Raw genomic sequence first — 17,439 nt, 5'->3', positions numbered from 1 at the left:
TTAGTTTTTACATTCCCTTGATTCCCTTAAAATTCTTAACTACTGAGGTCTTTGTATTTCTTTATAACTCTGACACCTCCTAGGAGGTTCTGCAAGAAGTGTGCTTGGGCAAGTAGGGCACAGATCACAGAAAATAGCTTGGGGCCTAACATGACTTCTCTTGTGTCAGGAAAGCTTTGTCTGTCTTTCCTAGTCCAGGGATCCCTAACTCTTTCTGTTTACAATTCCATTAGAATAAACTGCTCTTGTTCTGTGGGGAAGGGGTTAGATGACTATGTATCATTAGTATATTATGCCTATAAAGCAAACAATTTATCTTCAAGGAATAGCTTATTGTTGTATTAGATGAAACTAAACAGAATTAGCTTTAGTCCAAGATGGATTTTGCTCTAAAACCAGATTAAGTGAAAATTAATTGGAATATATTTGTTTCACTAAGTAATTTCTTTAAGCATGTTTTACTTATTTGTGTCTTTCATTTATAACTCAGTGAATTAAAAACAAATACCCAACTATTAATATAACTGTGTATGTGTAAACCAGATGCTAATGTCTATTTTTTAAGAGTAGTTGATAAAATGTAAAAGCGCAATGTATACATGCACATATCAGGCTCTGACATTAAATATATTTGTTTTTTTATTTAATAAATTTCTTAATCATTCACATGTTTATGTATGTTTGTGTTAAGGCAGAGTACTCCTTTGCTATATTAACAGATGTGAAATTTGTTTGATTATTTGGGGTTTTACTAGTTCTCTGTATTCTTCCTACTCCTTAGTTGTTCCCCACTTAGTTGTATTAATTGCTTCAGGGTAGGGTTACAGAAAAAAAGCAGAGATGAAAAGAGTCCTTAATCTTTGGCTTTTGAAGTCTAAGCCCTAAAGCATAATTTTTATGCCAGAAACAAAATATTTGGAAAATACATGATTAGCCAGTGCTACTCCGCAAAACGCAAATCCACCTCAAAAAGTAAATAAATATACCTCAGGTTGGAGAAAGGCGAGGAGAGTCAGGAAGCAGGCACAACACAACTGAGAAAACCCTGAAGTGACTAAAATTATATTTTAGCCTCTCAGAGAAGTAGAGGCTTAATATTGCCACTAAATCTAGTTATAGGAAGTCACATATCTTATGTATTGGAGTTTATGGACTAAGATTTATACCTGCCACAATTATGAAAGATGCTCATTGCATTATTGTTTAAAGTATGCCAAGAAAATTGAAAGTTGTTTTCCTATTTCTGTATGTGTACAAACATGGCCTGATGGCTTACTTTGGAACAATATAAATTAACTCAGATAGACAAAATCCAGTTAGTACCTAGCAATCCGTGAATCAAGCTTTTAATGAATTTTATCTTTGAAAGGTATTGACATGACATCATCCTTTATTGCCACTCTTCAACATTCATTTTCTATTGTGTGTTTTTTTAGGTTGAACAATGTATTCAGTATTGCCACAAAAATATGAATGCCATAGTAGCTACCCCATGCAACATGAACTGTATTAACGCAAATCTTCTTACACGTATAGCTGATCTGTTCACACACAATGAAGTTGATGATTTAAAGGACAAGAAGGATAAATTTAGGAGGTAATTTTTAAATTTAATTTTTAACCAAATATTCCTGTTAGAAGAAATACATTTCGATTTCATTTTAGTGAAATATTCTATTTTTAGAATATTTTTAGAAATATTTCTATTTGGGGCGTCCGAGTGGCTCAGTCATTAAGCGTCTGCCTTCGGCTCAGGTCATGATCCCAGGGTCCTGGGATCGAGCCCTGCATCAGGCCCCCTGCTCTGCGGGGAGCCTGCTTCTCCCTCCCCCACTTCCCCTGCTTGTGTTCCCTCTCTTACTGTCTCTCTCTCTCTGTCAAATAAATAAATAAAATCTTAAAAAAAAAAATTTCTATTTTATTTCAAATGAAGTAAAATTTATCCGGAGCCAATGGCTCTAGATAAAAATTAGTACTTAAATTATTTTGTATAATGTACATATGAGCATATTGTGTTAGTGAATTATGTTAAAAATTATTAAGATAGGCCTTATTATAAAGAGGAAGAATAATATGAGATGAAATCAGCAATGGTCATATCAGTTAGGTGCTGATTAAGTCTTGGCAAAGAGGGTATACTTTATTTTAATGTGAATGGGAGCAGAGGAGTGGCATGATCTGATTTGTTTTTAAGAGATCATCCTGGTTGCTCTGTGGACAATAGACTGCAAGGATGTAAGAAGCAAGGAGACCAATGAGGAGCCTAGTGCAGTCGTCTGGTGAGAGATGAAAGGGTTTGGACTAGAGTAAGAGCTGGAAAGAAGTAGATGTATCCAGAGTGTGTTATTAGAGAGATCTGACTGATTTCAGATAGAATAATGTGGGGAGAGAGAGTATCCTAGGATAATTACTAGGTTGAGGTTTAAGGAGCAATTCAGTGGATTATAGTGCCATTAACAGAGGAGAGATTGCGGTGACGGGAATCAGGATATGGGTTTGGGTCTTGTTAAGATTATTTGATATATTTAATATACTTTTGGGACATCCAGGTAGGATAGCAGAGATAGGTGGATTTAAAAGTCTGAAATTTAGGTCAGAGGTCAGAGCTTAAAATAGAAATACAAGAGTAGATAGATTTGAAACTATGGAACTGGGTGAGATTTCCTTGCAAGACCATTCTTTCTCCACTGAATTGCAGTGGCACCTTCACTATAAATCAGGTGACTATATGGAAGATGTCTTTCAGAACTCTCCATTTTGTTCTGTTGATTTCTTATTCTTTTTTTAAAATTGAAATATAGTTGACACACAATGTTACATTAGTTTCAAGTGTACAACATAGTGATTTGACAACTCTGTGCATTAAGCTATGCTCACCACAAATGTAGCTACCATCTGTCACCCTATAATGCCCTTTACAGTACCTTTGACTATATGCCCTGTGCTGTGCCTTTAATCCCATGGCTTACACATTCCATAACTGGAAGACTGTATTTCATACTCTCCTTCACCCATTTTGTCCATTCCCCTACCTCCCTCCCCTCTGGCAGCCATCAGTTTGTTCTCTGTATTTATAGCTCTGATTCTGCTTTTTGTTTGTTTGTTTATTCATTTGTTTTTTAGATTCCACATATAAGTGAAATCATATGGTATTGGTTTTTCTCTATTTCACTTAGCATAATGCCCTCTGGGTCCATCTATGTTGTCACAAATGGCAAGATCTCATCCTTTTTATGGCTAAGTAATATTCCATTATGTATATACATATACCATATCTTTTTTATCCATTCATCTATCAGTGCACACCTAGGTTGTTTCCATATCTTGGCTATTGTAAATAATGTTATAATAAACATAGGGGTGCATATCTGTTTTCAAATTAATGTTTTTCTTTCTTTCTTTCTTTCTTTCTTTCTTTCTTTCTTTCTTTCTTTCTTTCTTTCTTTCTTTCTTCCTTTCTTCCTTTCTTCCTTTCTTCCTTTCTTCCTTTCTTCCTTTCCTTCTTTCTTTCCTTTCTTTTCTTTCTTTTTTAGTAAATACCCAGTAGTGGAATTACTGGATCATATGGTGGTTCTATTTTCAATCTTTTGAGGAACCTCCATCTGTTTTCCACAGTGGCTGCACCAATTTACATTCCCACCAACAGTGCACAAGGGTTCCTTTTTCTCCACATCCTTGCTGTCACTTGTCACTTCTTGTCTTTTTTAGTCTAACCATTCGCACACTTGTAAGGTGATATCTCATTTTGGTTTTGATTTGCATTTCCCTGATGATTAGTGATGTTGAGCATCTTTTCATATGTCTGTTGGCCATTTGGATGTCTTCTTTGGAAAAGTGTCTATTCAGGTCCTCTGCTCATTTTTTAATTGGTCTGGGTTTTTTTGGTATTGAATTTAATAAGTTCTTTACATATTTTGGATATTAACCCCATACTGGATATGTCATTTGCTAATATCTTCTCCCATTCCATAGGTTACCTTTTTGTTTTGTTAATGGTTTCCTTGCTGTGCAAAAGCTTTATATTTCTATGTAGTCCCAATAGTTTATTTGTGCTTTTGTTTCCCTTGCCTAAGGAGATGTATCTATAAGAAAGTTGCAAAGGTCGATATCAAAGAAATTATGCTGCCTATGTTTTCTTCTATGAGTTTTATGGTATCAGCTCTCACATTTAGATTTTTAATCTATTTTGAGGTTTTTTGTGTGTGTATGGTATGAGAAAGTGATCCAGTTTCATTCTTCTGGATGTAGCTGTCCACTTCTGTTGATTTCTTTCTCTATACTTGTATCAGTCGTACACTGTCTTAATTCCAGTGGCTTTATAATATTTTTTTGGTATATACTTGAAAATGGGGTTAATATCCTAAATCCAGATCTGGCCTCAGGATATACAGTTGATTTAATGACATAAGACTTAAAGTTTAGTCACATTGTGCATTATAATAAAGTTTTTATTAATATATGTCAAATGCTTAATGCTGTATCTGGCACTCTTTATAACCCTATTCATTTAATCCTCATAAAACCTTGTGAGTTTGGAATTATTAACCCCATTTTATAGATGAGAAAACAAGGTTAAGAGAGGTTAAGTAGTTGCCAAAGATCATATACCAAGTTATTGGTAGACCCAGGATTGTTATGTTTTCAAGTTCCTCAATATTGAATATTCCAAAAAAATATTCTTGTGAAAATACATTCTTGATTAAGCATTTATCATTAGTAGGTTTATTTACTTAGAACACTATAAATATATCATAAATTCCCAAAGAGAGTCTCTCCAAGGATTTATTAATTTTATTTTCTACATACGCAGATAGGTCAGCGTTTATTTTCATCACTATCAAGGAACTTTAGTAATGTAAATAATAGAAAATTAATTTGTTGGTCATTTGTTGTTAATAGTAAACTTTTTTGTAAGAAGATTGAGAGACTTTTTGATCCTGAGTACTTGAACCCAGATTCCCGGAATAATGCGGCGACGTTATACAGGTACAGTGATGTGGTTTTTTTTTTGGTATTCTATACAATGCAGCTAAATTGTTTAATTTTACTACATCTTAAATTTTCTTCTTGGATGTTTTTGTGTCTTTGTGCTATAGGTGCTGTTTGTGTAAGAAACTTTTAACAAAAGAAACAGAAAGAAGAATTCCTTGCATTCCTGGAAAAATCAATGTGGATCAACATGGAAATATTATCTACATTCACATAAGGTGCAGTGAAAATAAAACACAGTTTTTAAATGTGAATTAATAGTGTTTTTCTAAAAACATAACTAGTTTTACAAGGTATAGGATAACACTTTTTTCTGAATGTGATCCAGCTTTGACTTAGAAAGATGCTTTCAAAACAAAGTTTTGTAAAAGCTGTATTTTGTTTACTGAGTAAATTTCATGATATTTTTAAACTTTAAAATAGTAAAAATTATTGTGCATTAGTCTTGAAAGATATTCTGGTCAGTGCCATTAAAATGATTTCTTTTCACTAACTGATTTTATTTATAAAAATGTTATATTGAATTTGACAGAGAATCAAATTTATTTTCAGGTAAATTTTGGTGAATGAGGAAATTGTCTTTAAAACTGGATATTCCATAATCTATTTATTCTTCATACTTTGTCAGTATTCCATCAATATATAGTCCTCTTTTATTCCCCTTTAAGTTCAAAACCAGTTCTCATTCTCAGTTGGGGGAAGAATATTGTAAATTGGTGTAATATCTCAGAAAAGCAAAAATTCTGAAATGTATATATTCTCTAAAAATATAAAAATAAAAATAAATAAATAAATTCCTGCTAGGAATTTATCCAAAGAGGTAATGTTAGATTTGTGAAAGCATTCAACAAGAACACTTATTGCTATATTGTTTAGATAGGAAAAAAAGGGGAAACATCCAAATGATTAAATGAACTAAAATATATCCATGTAGTAGTATATCCATATAAAACATGCCTAATCAATTCTTAATGTGCAAGCCTTTGAGAATAATGTTGTAGAAGTATATATACTTATGTAGCAAGTTGTTAGTGGTGAATTAAGTGAAAAAAAAGTCATAAAACTAGAAACATTCACTAAAATGTAAACTGTGGTGTTACCTTTAAGTGATAGTATTATGGATGCTTTTAAATTTGTTTGTCCTTTTTTTCTTTGTTAAAAATGTACAGCACTTTTGTGGTTTTTAAAGGAAAAAACAGTATAAATGTTAAGTTTCATATTTTATTTTTTATTTTTTTATTTTTATTTTTTTTAAAGATTTTATTTATTTATTTGACACAGAGAGAGACAGCGAGAGAGGGAACAAAGCAGGGGGAGTAGGGGAGGGAGAAGCAGGTTTCCCGCGAGCGGGGAGCCCGATGTGGGACTCGATCCCGGGATCCTGGGATCATGACCTGAGCCGAAGGCAGACGCTTAACGACTGAGCCACCCAGGCGCCCTAAGTTTCATATTTTAAACATTAAAACATAAGAAACACATTTGACTCTATTATTAATAGCACAGTCATGCTTATTTTTAAAATATTTTTTTACGTTTATTTTTTTAGTAATTTCTACACCCAACATGGGGCTTAAACTCATGACCCTAAGATCAAGAGTCACATGCTCCTCTGACTGAGCCAGCCAGGTGCCCCTCACCGTCATGTTTAAAATGTTTCATTTTTCTCTTCATACAATAATCAAGGGAATCTTCATTAGTTCTTATAAGCACCTGGGGTTTTATATGTTTTTGTCTTGAGACTTGATTTCACCTTTTGGAAAGCACTTCCATTCTGACAGCAATAACTATTAACTAAGTGAAAAAATTTGATAATTGCCTTCAACATCCATTTTTGTTGTTTTATTTAAAGTATTTTCCTGTAGGTCAGATATTGATGACATTTTTTCAGTTGTCTTTAATTAAAACAGATGTGCCTATGTAGTTTGTAATAATGTCATGACATTTTGTTATTTGTTGAATAAGGACAAGGTAGCAAAAGTTCAAATGATTAAGGGACTTGGAAAAAAATAGGAACTTGAGTTGCATATGAACATAGCAAATAGGGTTTTAAGCCTTTGCTATTTTTTAAGTTTATATTAACTTCAAAATATGTGTTACCAAGACCTGATTATATATTACTGTATTACTCAATTACTTGAGAATGCCTTTTGAAAATAATATAAAGAAATGTTTAGAATCACCAATGATTAGTAACCTAGAATAAAGGTTCTGTTTAGCATCATCATCCCAACTGTTAGCCTGCTCAAACCATATTTAAAATAGCTTAGCAAAATAATTTAGTTTAGCAAAATAATTTGACATTCAATCTTTCATATCTTTTTCTGTTGTCCACAGAAAAAGAGAATAAACAAACTCCCAAATGAAATTTTTTCTACTGTTCCATGTAGTCCATCCCATAGCTATCATTTGGGGAATGTTTTTGGAAATAAGCCACAAATTTAAAAACATTTGCCTAAAACAAATTGTTTATATTACTTGCTTGTAAAATAATATAATATTTGAGGCTCTTTTCCCCAGGGATAAGACTTGGGATGTTCATGAATATTTGAATAGTCTTTTTGAAGAATTAAAATCTTGGAGAGATGTATATTGGCGCTTGTGGGGAACAGTCAACTGGCTAACTTGTTCAAGATGTTATCAGGTGAGTTTTTTTTTTTCTTTTTCTTTTTAATATCTTGCTCTGCAAACATTCATAGCAGACCCTTTTTTTCTTAAAATTTTATTTTTAAGTAATCTCTACATCCAATGTGGGGCTCGAACTCAACCCCGAGATCAAGCGTTACATGCTGTACCAACTGAGCCAGCCAGATGCTCAGCATAGCAGGCTCTTTTAATATATGCTGTTTAATTAGTATGTTTGGATGTGTTTGGACAATATCTTACATCTTTTTAAAGAAACTAGTGGCAAAAACAATGGGACTATGAAACATTGCTTGCATCTGGTTTTGTTTCTCTTACTATCTTCATCCTCCTTTTTATTTTCATTGCTGAAACAATCATGCCTTGCCTAATTCTTAGAAAATCAACAGGTTTTAAGTGACCAAATCTATTTTTTCAGTGGAAAAAAAAAATCCTCTCCCTCCACTCCTTCCCCTCATGCTCTCTCTCGCTCTCTCAAATAAATAAATAAAATCTTTTTTAAAATTTTTAAAAAATAAATGGAACATACATTCTGTAGTCCTGAGTGATGTTTTTTGGGATGTATAATTTCATTGTGGGAATAATAATTGATTTTATATATTTCTTTTATTCAGGCTTTTCTCTGTATAGAATTTTCACACTGTCAATATCATTCAGAAACAGTGGTTTATCCTACTGCAGCAAGTTCACTGAGTACTGTTGGCACTGGTATTTATCCCTGCTGTAACCAAAAGGTTCTTCGGTTTGATCCCACTCAGCTTACAAAGGTAAATTTTGTTTGTTGTTGTTGTTTGTTTGTTTTAAAGATTTTATTTAAAAAAAAAAAGATTTTATTTTTTTAAGTAATCTCTACACCCAACCTGGGGCTTGAACTTACAACCTCAAGATCAAGAGTCTCATGATCCACCAACTGAGTCAGCCAGGTGCCCCTGCAAAGGTAAATTTTGGATGCTGCCCTTTTGTAGTTACAGTGCTCACTAACACTTATTTAATCTTTTCCCCTTTTATTGTTTTTAAAGCATAAAGGTTATACATTCATATAGGAAAGACTTCAAACAATACAAAAATAAGTATAGTTAAAAGTAGAAGTCCATCTTTACACCACTCCCTTGTTCTGCATCTTTTCTCAGAGGCAGTTAACGGTTTCCTTTTAGACTTTGTTTTACACATTTCATTTTTTAAAAAAATATTTTCTTCCCTTCTCTTTTTTCCTTAAGATTTTATTTATTTATTTGAGAGAGAGAGAGAGAGCACAAGCAGGGGGAACAGGCAGAGTGAGAGGGAGAAGCAGGCTCCTCACTGAGCAGGGAGCCTATGTGGGGCTCGATCCCATGACCCTGAGATCATGACCTAAGCCCAAGGCAGATGTTTAACTGACTGAGCCACCTAGGCGCCCCTGTTTTATACATTTCAGGCACAAATTTATGCAATTTTTTATATTGGAAAAAGGATCATACTGTTCATATTTTTCTGTAACTTGCCCTTTTCAATCAACAATATACCTAGGTTATCTTTCTGTCATTTCTTTATTGCTGTGTAATATCTTAAGCTGTGCATATATCACAATTTATTTAACCATCTTCCTATCAATGAACATTTAGGTTGTTTCCAGATTGATGGTATTATGGTCTTGTAATGAATGTCCTTGCACATATATCTTGGTACAATATGTGAGTATTGCTGTAGGTTAGGGTCCTTGATCACTAACACTTTTGAAAATGTTATGTAATTAAATTTCATCAGTGGAGAGAAAGAACCTAAAGCTCTCCCTCCTCCTCATCCATACAGCAATTATCTATAAAGCACCACAGCTGTGTCGCACACTGTGCAAGGCAGAGAATAATCTAATTTCGGTAAAATTAGATAGTTCCTCCCTTCGTGGAGCTTATAGTTCATGCAGTAGTATCAAAAGGGGCGGGGGGGAAGCATGCAAAGAAATGTTTGAAGAAGTATGCAGGGCCATAAATGTCTATAATAGATTAGCTGCTCTGACCTGGGCATTGAAGTCAAGGAGTTGGCATTCGGTTGAAATCTGAAGGGTGGGTATGAGTATGTGAGGCAAAGAGGAGGGAAAGAGCACTTCTCTCCGAATACCAAGGCCAAAAGGAATACAGTGAATGAGAGAGGCTGAAGAAAACTGCCTGTTAGAGAAAACACACGTAGTTTAAGGAAAGGCTGGTGAGGTAGATAGGTGTTGCGCCATGCGGGGGTAGGACCTTGTAGGCCATGTTTTTTCTTTATTTTGGGTTTTGAAGATCAGTTGCAGTGTGGAGAATGGCTTGGGAGTATGAAGTATAGTCAGGTATGAGAGGAGTTACTGCATAGTCTTAGGATGATAGCTTGGCCTAAGGTTGTAGAAATGAATTTAGTATTTAGGAGGTAAACCTGAAACGGCTTGATGGATTCTATCACAGAGGAAGAAGTCCAGGATAACTCCGTTTCTTGCTTATGGTACTGGATAGTGGTAGTGCTGTCTACGAAGGAAACAAGAAGGGAATTGGGTTTGGAGAGAAGCTCATGAGTTCTGTTTTGGACATTTTGAGATTGAGGTGTTTTAGAAGACAACCAGGCAAAGAATGTTTTGGGGCACAGAGAATTGGCTACCTAGAGGTGATAATTTTAAGTCTTCTTGCAAATAAGTAAGAATTGAAACCAGCAGGTATAGGTGAGCATAAGAAAATCAGAGAGCCTATAGGGGAGCCTAGAGAAACTCCCAGAATTTAATGGCTGGATAGCAAAGCATGAGCCTGCAAAAGACAATGATCAGGAGCAGCAGGAATAATAGGAGGAAAACCAAGGATGTTGTCATGAAAATCAAAGGAGTAGTATTTGAAGAAAGAGAAAGTGGTCCATGATGCCAAATACTGCCAAGAGGTCAGATAAAAATAAGGAAAGAAATGTGTCCTTTAACTTTGGTAATCTGGAATTCATGTGTGAAGATCTGTTTTGGTGAAGTGCTAGATCCCAAAGCCGGATTGGTATGGGTTGTGGAGGGAGTGAGTGGAAGAGAAACAAATGTGGACAGTGTGAATAGCAGCTCTTTTGGGAAATTTGAGAAAGGGAGAGGGTAAGTCAGTAATTACATTGTAGGTATTTGGTTATTGTTTCTGCTTTGTTTTGTTTAAATATTAGAGATCTTTTTTTAACGTCTGTGGGAAGGATCTAGTTGAGGAGAGGTTGATGGTATAAGGTTATGAGGCAATATTAGTTTAGACAAGAGGAAGGGCAGTGCCTCTGTTGTAACAGTAGAGAAAGAGTAGGATGGTTGCAGTTATTAGTAAAATTGTGTTTTTATCATTTAGATACATTTTTCCTAATGCCTTTCTTCTCTATAAAGTAGGAGGAAAAGCCATCTGCTAAGAATGAGGGGGAAGAGGGAAGGTTCTAAGATTTGAAGGAAGTATCGAAGGTTTGAAATAGTCTTTTTGGAAAACATGAGAGTGAATTTTCCAGAGAAAGCTTGTCGGTTACTAAGCAATTTGAGAGCCCATTGGAGATTGGTAATCATAAATTTACAATGAAATCCAACATGCCTTTTATGTCACTCTCTCCAGTAGCGCTAAGCTGCTTGAATGCAAACATGGAGACAATGGGTCATTAAGCTCATCCAGTTTGGGGTTTTACCAGATGGGTATGATGAGATTTAGGACCAAGGAATTTGGGGTATTAGCATGAATGTTACTGAAATGGTGTATCATGGGATTTTAGCTGGAAGGTAGTTTGTTATATTTGCAATTAATCACCAACTTTGATTAGTCAGAAATTTTATTGGTGAGGTAATATGTTACCCACATAATGTTTGTATTTAATGTTAGGTAGATGCTTTGCATACAAAGCAATTTAAATAGGGTATGACACTTTAAGCAAAATGGAATAGCTTAGCTTTGATAGGCCCAAGATGTTTATTAATTCACAGTTATGTTATATTTTGCAGTAATAGGATTTTTAGTCATTGCATTTCTTTGTGGTTATGATGTTTCTGTTTTAACTATCACATTCACATTGTTGTAAATAATACTTCTAAAAGTTGTAACTCTTTGTCTTGTTATTGTCTATTTACTAGTTGTATTAACCCCTTATATTCCATTCATCATGAGACAGTTGAGGAATAAATGGTAATTAAACTGTATGATAAATCTTGTATGTGACATCATGGATATTGTTGAGGTGATTTCTTAGGCTAAGTGAAATCTAAATAGTTCGTATGGTGATTTATATTTCTATTAATGGCAGACCAAGTAATTCAGACCATTTCTCCCATCAAAAGGCAACTAATAAAGGTGAATGAAATATAAAGATTATATTAAAAGCATCAAAGAGCTAATAAGATAATGAGGAAGTAGTGTTAAGGTACAGGAAATGATAGAAATCTAAGGGAGCCAGCACTCAGGGCCATTTTTGTCCAGGGAGCAAATTCCAGTCTGGAAAAAGTGGCTAAGAGGCTGGGCTGATCTTTAGGTGCCCTATCAGAATTTTGGGTAATAGTCAGGGTCCAAGGTCTGGAGGATGGAGATAGAAATGAATAACATTCCCACCCTTACACTTTTCGTTGGGATCCAAAGAAAATAAGATTAAATCAGAAATAAACTATTACTTGCCTGGATAGCAACCAGCCAGCAACTGGCTTCGATTCAGTTGCATGGCCTAGGAAATTTCAAGTCCTGAACTTGGTTTAAGGTCATCTTGGATTGCTATTGTTCCCAGGCACCTGGCAAAAGCAGTAAAAATTCTCTTTGGAGGAAAGTAACATTATTCTATACCTCAAATTATTTCTACAAACAATTTTTTAAATAAAATATTCAGCATACAAAGATAACTTGACATAGATGAAAGTAGGTTACCATGAAGGGGAATAGCAGAATTTATGCCACAAAAACAAACCACAGAAACTATAAATACTGGAATTATTGACACAGGCTCTAAAAGAAATAAGATTACTAGTTTAAGTTGATAGAAGCCAAGCTTGGAAATTTTTGGTAGGGAATTATAAACTAAAAAATGACAAGGGGCACCTGCGTGGCTCAGTCGGTTAAGCATCTGGCTCTTGGTTTTGGCTCAGGTCTTGGTCTCAGGGTCATGAGATCGGGCTCTGTGCTCAGTGTGGAGTCTGCTTGAGATTCTCTCTCTCCCTCTGCCCCTCCTCCTGCTCGCATGCATACATGCACACGCTCTCTTTCTCCCTCTAAAATAAATGAATAAAATCTTAAAAAAAAAAAAGTTATGCAGATTTTTGACTGCAGGGGATCAGCACCCCTAAGCCCCATGTTGTTCAAGAATCAACTGTATTATTTTTTTCTTGAGAAAAAGTTGTAAAATGGTTGATATGATGATATGGCTGGGCAAAGAAGAACAAAAATATAAAATCATCTTTACAGGAATATTTCTATAACAAACCAACCTCTCTAATTTGGTGTCTCTTACAACACAGGGCTGTAAAGTGAAGGACCACGTTGTTGCTCTTCATGATCAAGGTGAAGGTGGAGATTTGCCATCCTGTCCAACTGATAAAATACTGGACGATCTGCACAAACACAAAGATGTCATTGTTGTGCCTTTTTCTAAAGATACAGTTAGGTGAGGCAGGGGGGATAACGCTGTGCTGCAGCTTTATTCATGCTTCCCATCTCAGAATCCTCCATTCCCTGGTGTTTCCCCAGATCAGTAATGTCAGTCCCCAGATAGTTTACATTATTTCAGAAAGCTTCCTGAAATTATATGTTAGCTCCCATTAAGAGCAAGCAGGTATTTATTTGTTAGGAAAAATACTTCAAAATATTGGAGGTCCAAGGGGAAGAAAAACTAATAAAAGGAGTCTTTGATTGAAAGGTTCGGACCTGCAATTCATTTTTTGAGGGTTTTTTCTTTTCCCAGGTTACTTAAGCCCTTCTTGAATGCTTGATTGATACAACTAGGAAAAAAAAGTCAGTGGTTGAGGTCATCTTTGCATAAATTTGAACTCCTTGAGTTTAGTAATTTCTGAAGTCACTTCTGTTATTTTGCAGTTGCAGCAGGCTGTCAGGCTGGGGTTGGGGGTTGGGGGAGCCTTTCATGAAGGCCGTTCTCACAGAAGTACCAGTCATAGCAACCCATTTCACCACCTGGCAAGTGTGATGCTTGGAGTGCCGTGGTGCACCCCTATATGGAGTGTCTTCTGCTAGGGGAATCACTAGATGAATTAAGAAATGTAAATGTTGAGATGGCATACCTTATACTCAAGAACTGTGTTTCTAAAGAGCAATTTATAAAATATTTCCAATAGAAAAAGATATCATTTGCATTTAATTTCTTATGAAATTGAACATTTCTCCATAACATGTCTTTTTCCTTCAAGTGATTCTGAGGTTGGTCCCTGTGATGAAAAGGGTCTAGATTGTGATGTTTTACTGGAGCCAAATACACCATGGGGCCCCAAAAGTGGGGAGCTCAATGCTGTGAGTAGCTTGTTTCACTTATTCTTTATTGATATAAACAATTGATGACATTTAATCTTTGACAGAAATATAATTGGTTTGAACCAAAACTGAAATTTTCAGTTAATAAGCATTTACTGACTATCTGATCATAACAACAAGGTATTATGCTGAGTTAGTAGGACTGCAAAGGTAATAGGACATATTCCTTGCCCTCAACTAATAACTAATCAACTTAAATTTGGGGAAAAAATATAACATGGTCTTCAGAGGTTTTATTATGGACAAGTACTGATTTGAGGATTAAAGATAGTATGAATGGGATATTTTGTCCTCTCCTAATTCTATAAAAATTTTTTGGTACGAAATTCTTTTTTTTTTTTAATTGTAATCAGGAATGTGTTTAGTTTTTGCAAGGTTTCAAAACAATTATTTCTCAGATGTCCAGATAGCTTTGATTCCTTTGATTCCTGTTACTGACAACCAGAGAATCGCCACTTGCCTATGAACTTCCTGGCTTTGTATTGGCTGAAGTAGCATTTACTTGACAAAGTGAAATATTCCATGTAAAATGCATTGTAAACTCCAAATGGCTACAAATAATTCAATCATTAACATTCATTTATGAATTATATACAAAATAGCAAATTAGATTTCTTGAATATCTGGTTCCTTAATTTATAGTAAAATATAAACATTAAAAAGTAATTGAAGGGTCACTAGGGTGGCCTAGTCAGTTAAGTATCCAACTCTTGGTTTAGCTCAGGTCATGATCTAGGAGTCATGAGATGGAGCCCCGCGTCATGCTCTGCATGGAGTCTGCTTAAGATTCTCTCTCCCTCTGCTTGTGCTCTTTCTCTCAAACAAATAAATAAATCTTTAAAAAAAGTGATTGAAATAGTTCAAAAAATAAGTTATATTATCTCTACATGTGATTTGCTTATCCTTTGGAAATAACACTGGGATGTGTTGATTTTCTTTCTTCTTCTTTTTTTTTTTTTGTAAACATACGCATCTTTCTCTAGGCAGCAAATATTTGTAATACATCATTTTCAACCTGAATTTTAAGTTACGTTGCAACCTGGAAAGGAGCTATACTTGCAGGGTTTTTCAACTCTTCCGCAGTCTCCACATGAACATAAGGAGCTGCAGTCTGGGTAGATGGAGATTTATTAATCTCTGATTCCTTTGTCTTTCTTATAGTTTTTGTCACTGAAAAACTGGACTCTGCAACTGGTAAGTAAGCAACTATATTCCACTTTCATGGATCTCTTTCTTCCACAACTAAAGTTTAGTTTAATAGAATCTTATCAATATCTTATTTTACAGATTTTAATTCAGTGCAGTTATCCTTTTCAGAGGGCGCCTGGGTGACTCAGTTGTTAAGTGTCTGCCTTGGGCTCAGGTCATGATCCCAGTATCCTGGGATCAAGTCCCGCATCCGGCTCCCTGCTCAGCGAGAGGCCTGCTTCTCCCTCTCCACTCCCCCTGTTTGTGTTATCCTTTTCAGCTTCTATAATTTTGCACTTACTGAAAATGCCATTGTTTAAAACAGACATATAATCCATTATCTTGTTGTGTACTCCTTAGGTGTCCCTAACAACTTCTAAAAGTCATTTTTAAGTCACATTAGGACATAGAACAAAGCAACAAATCTATTCATTCCAGGCATTTGGTTGTTTGACTGGATGGTTGATTTCTTTTTTTTCCTTTTACCTATTTGCCATTACTCTGCCATCTGCCACCAATATTCGCAAGAATGGCACTGGAATTTGGATCAGTGATGGCAAAAAGCAGGGTGGGTAGGTAGATGCAGGAAGCTGATGCAGCTGTGGTTGAGTAATCTAGGATCACATTTATCCAGGGAATGTGTACCTGTCCTTGCTTATGAGACTACTTTAATAATGGCAATTATTATATTTTAATTTAATCTTAATATCGAGGAACATACATTCAGTTGAGTGATAGAAGGTGCAGTTTGACAAATGCTGAGGACTTATTATGTGCCCATCACTCTGCTAGAATATGTGAAGGAAATAATTTAAAAATGTTTAATGTAATGCGATCCTGTCCTAAACATAGAAATTCTTTTTTTTTTTTTTTTTAAGATTTTATTTATTTATTTAACAGAGAGAGACACAGTGAGAGAGGGAACACAAGCAGGGGGAGTGGGAGAGGGAGAAGCAGGCTTCCCACCGAGCAGGGAGCCGATGCAGGGCTCGATCCCAGGACCCTGGAATCACGACCCAAGCCGAAGGCAGACGCTTAATGACTGAGCCACCCAGGTGTCCCTAACAGAAATTCTTATGTCCATTTCCTCAGTGTTGTACTAGGCATTGGTCATTTTATCAGATCTTGTTTGACTCATTCATCCAAAATAAATTTAGATAAATGTGTTTGAAAGAATCCATGAGAGATATGTTAATACTATGTTTTTTTTAAAAGGGTATTTTTTTTTTTTAATTCAGAAACAACAATCGTTATTTTCAGAAGAAGAAGAATATACCACTGGATCTGAGGTCACTGAAGATGAAGTTGGAGATGAAGAAGAAATATCCAAGAAACAAAGTACTGATTTCTAAGATAAAATCAAGTCTCACTTTTATGAAGGGGTAGCATTCTGCAGGCTTTAATGCAAGGGGTGAGGAGTTAGCTTTGTAAGTCTATATGGTAGGCTACAACATGGGAAAAAAAATAAAGGAGGCTCCATCAAGACTCCCTAATCCTGGCACTAACAGAGAATAATCACAGTTATTTTAAAAAGTGCAGTGTACTGAGAAATAATACTCCACATTTTCATTTCAGGTGTAACCTAATAGGTTTCTCAAAATGGATAACTTAACATTAGTGTGTGCCTGAGATGATTTGAAGTGACACTCAAATGAAGCATTATACAATAGTAGTCAGAGTATGATTCTTAAAAAATTAAAAACATGATTTTATACAGCTACAGAAGAAACTTATGACAAAATTTTTGAACTCTTTAGTGAGAGAAATAGGAAAAATTTGTTCAAAGAGCATTTGAAGACTTGGATATTTATAGGCATTTGAAAAAGAATGTTAAAGAGGATTGCAAGTTAGATTCAAAACTAATTGATGTCCTATAAGGCAGTAAACCGATCACCTTTGAGGTTATCTTTTCTTCTAAACAGAAATCATTTGCATTTCTATTAGACACAAAAATCTCCAAGTTAACATAAAACTTCACAGCATCTGGGCCTTCAATCAACAGTGGATAGGGAAGTCAGATACAAGGATATTTTCTTTGAAAATTAAATAATTTCTTACATGGGCCTTTTAAGCAGTCCTCCAATATGACACTAAAAGGACATACAACCCTCCCTTTGTCTTTTTTCCAAGTTTTACATAATTTTTCTTCATGTGTCGAATCCTCTTATTA

General features: G+C 35.1%; 1 protein-coding gene across 7 annotated transcripts in view; it reads left to right on the top strand.

Annotated features, from left to right (window-relative positions):
- Positions 1 to 17,439, top strand: part of SANBR (SANT and BTB domain regulator of CSR) — a 53,572-nt gene that overhangs the window by 20,573 nt on the left and 15,560 nt on the right. For all 7 annotated transcript variants that reach the window (XM_064572472.1, XM_045884934.2, XM_045884933.3 and 4 more), the window contains 9 exons: positions 1,437 to 1,597; positions 4,900 to 4,986; positions 5,097 to 5,207; positions 7,507 to 7,630; positions 8,244 to 8,396; positions 13,058 to 13,203; positions 13,961 to 14,060; positions 15,243 to 15,275; positions 16,508 to 16,607. In XM_064572472.1, the coding sequence (XP_064428542.1) occupies positions 1,437 to 1,597; positions 4,900 to 4,986; positions 5,097 to 5,207; positions 7,507 to 7,630; positions 8,244 to 8,396; positions 13,058 to 13,203; positions 13,961 to 14,060; positions 15,243 to 15,275; positions 16,508 to 16,607 (1,015 nt within the window). The remainder of the gene's footprint in view (positions 1 to 1,436; positions 1,598 to 4,899; positions 4,987 to 5,096; positions 5,208 to 7,506; positions 7,631 to 8,243; positions 8,397 to 13,057; positions 13,204 to 13,960; positions 14,061 to 15,242; positions 15,276 to 16,507; positions 16,608 to 17,439) is intronic.

Source organism: Mirounga angustirostris, unplaced genomic scaffold, assembly GCF_029215605.1.
Source record: "Mirounga angustirostris isolate CCGP_5_RB_7025 unplaced genomic scaffold, mMirAng1.0.hap1 SCAF_10, whole genome shotgun sequence".
NCBI classification, from domain to species: Eukaryota; Metazoa; Chordata; class Mammalia; order Carnivora; family Phocidae; genus Mirounga; species Mirounga angustirostris.
The sequence above is the reverse complement of the archived record's forward strand: the minus strand, read 5'-3'. Positions and strand labels throughout refer to the sequence as shown.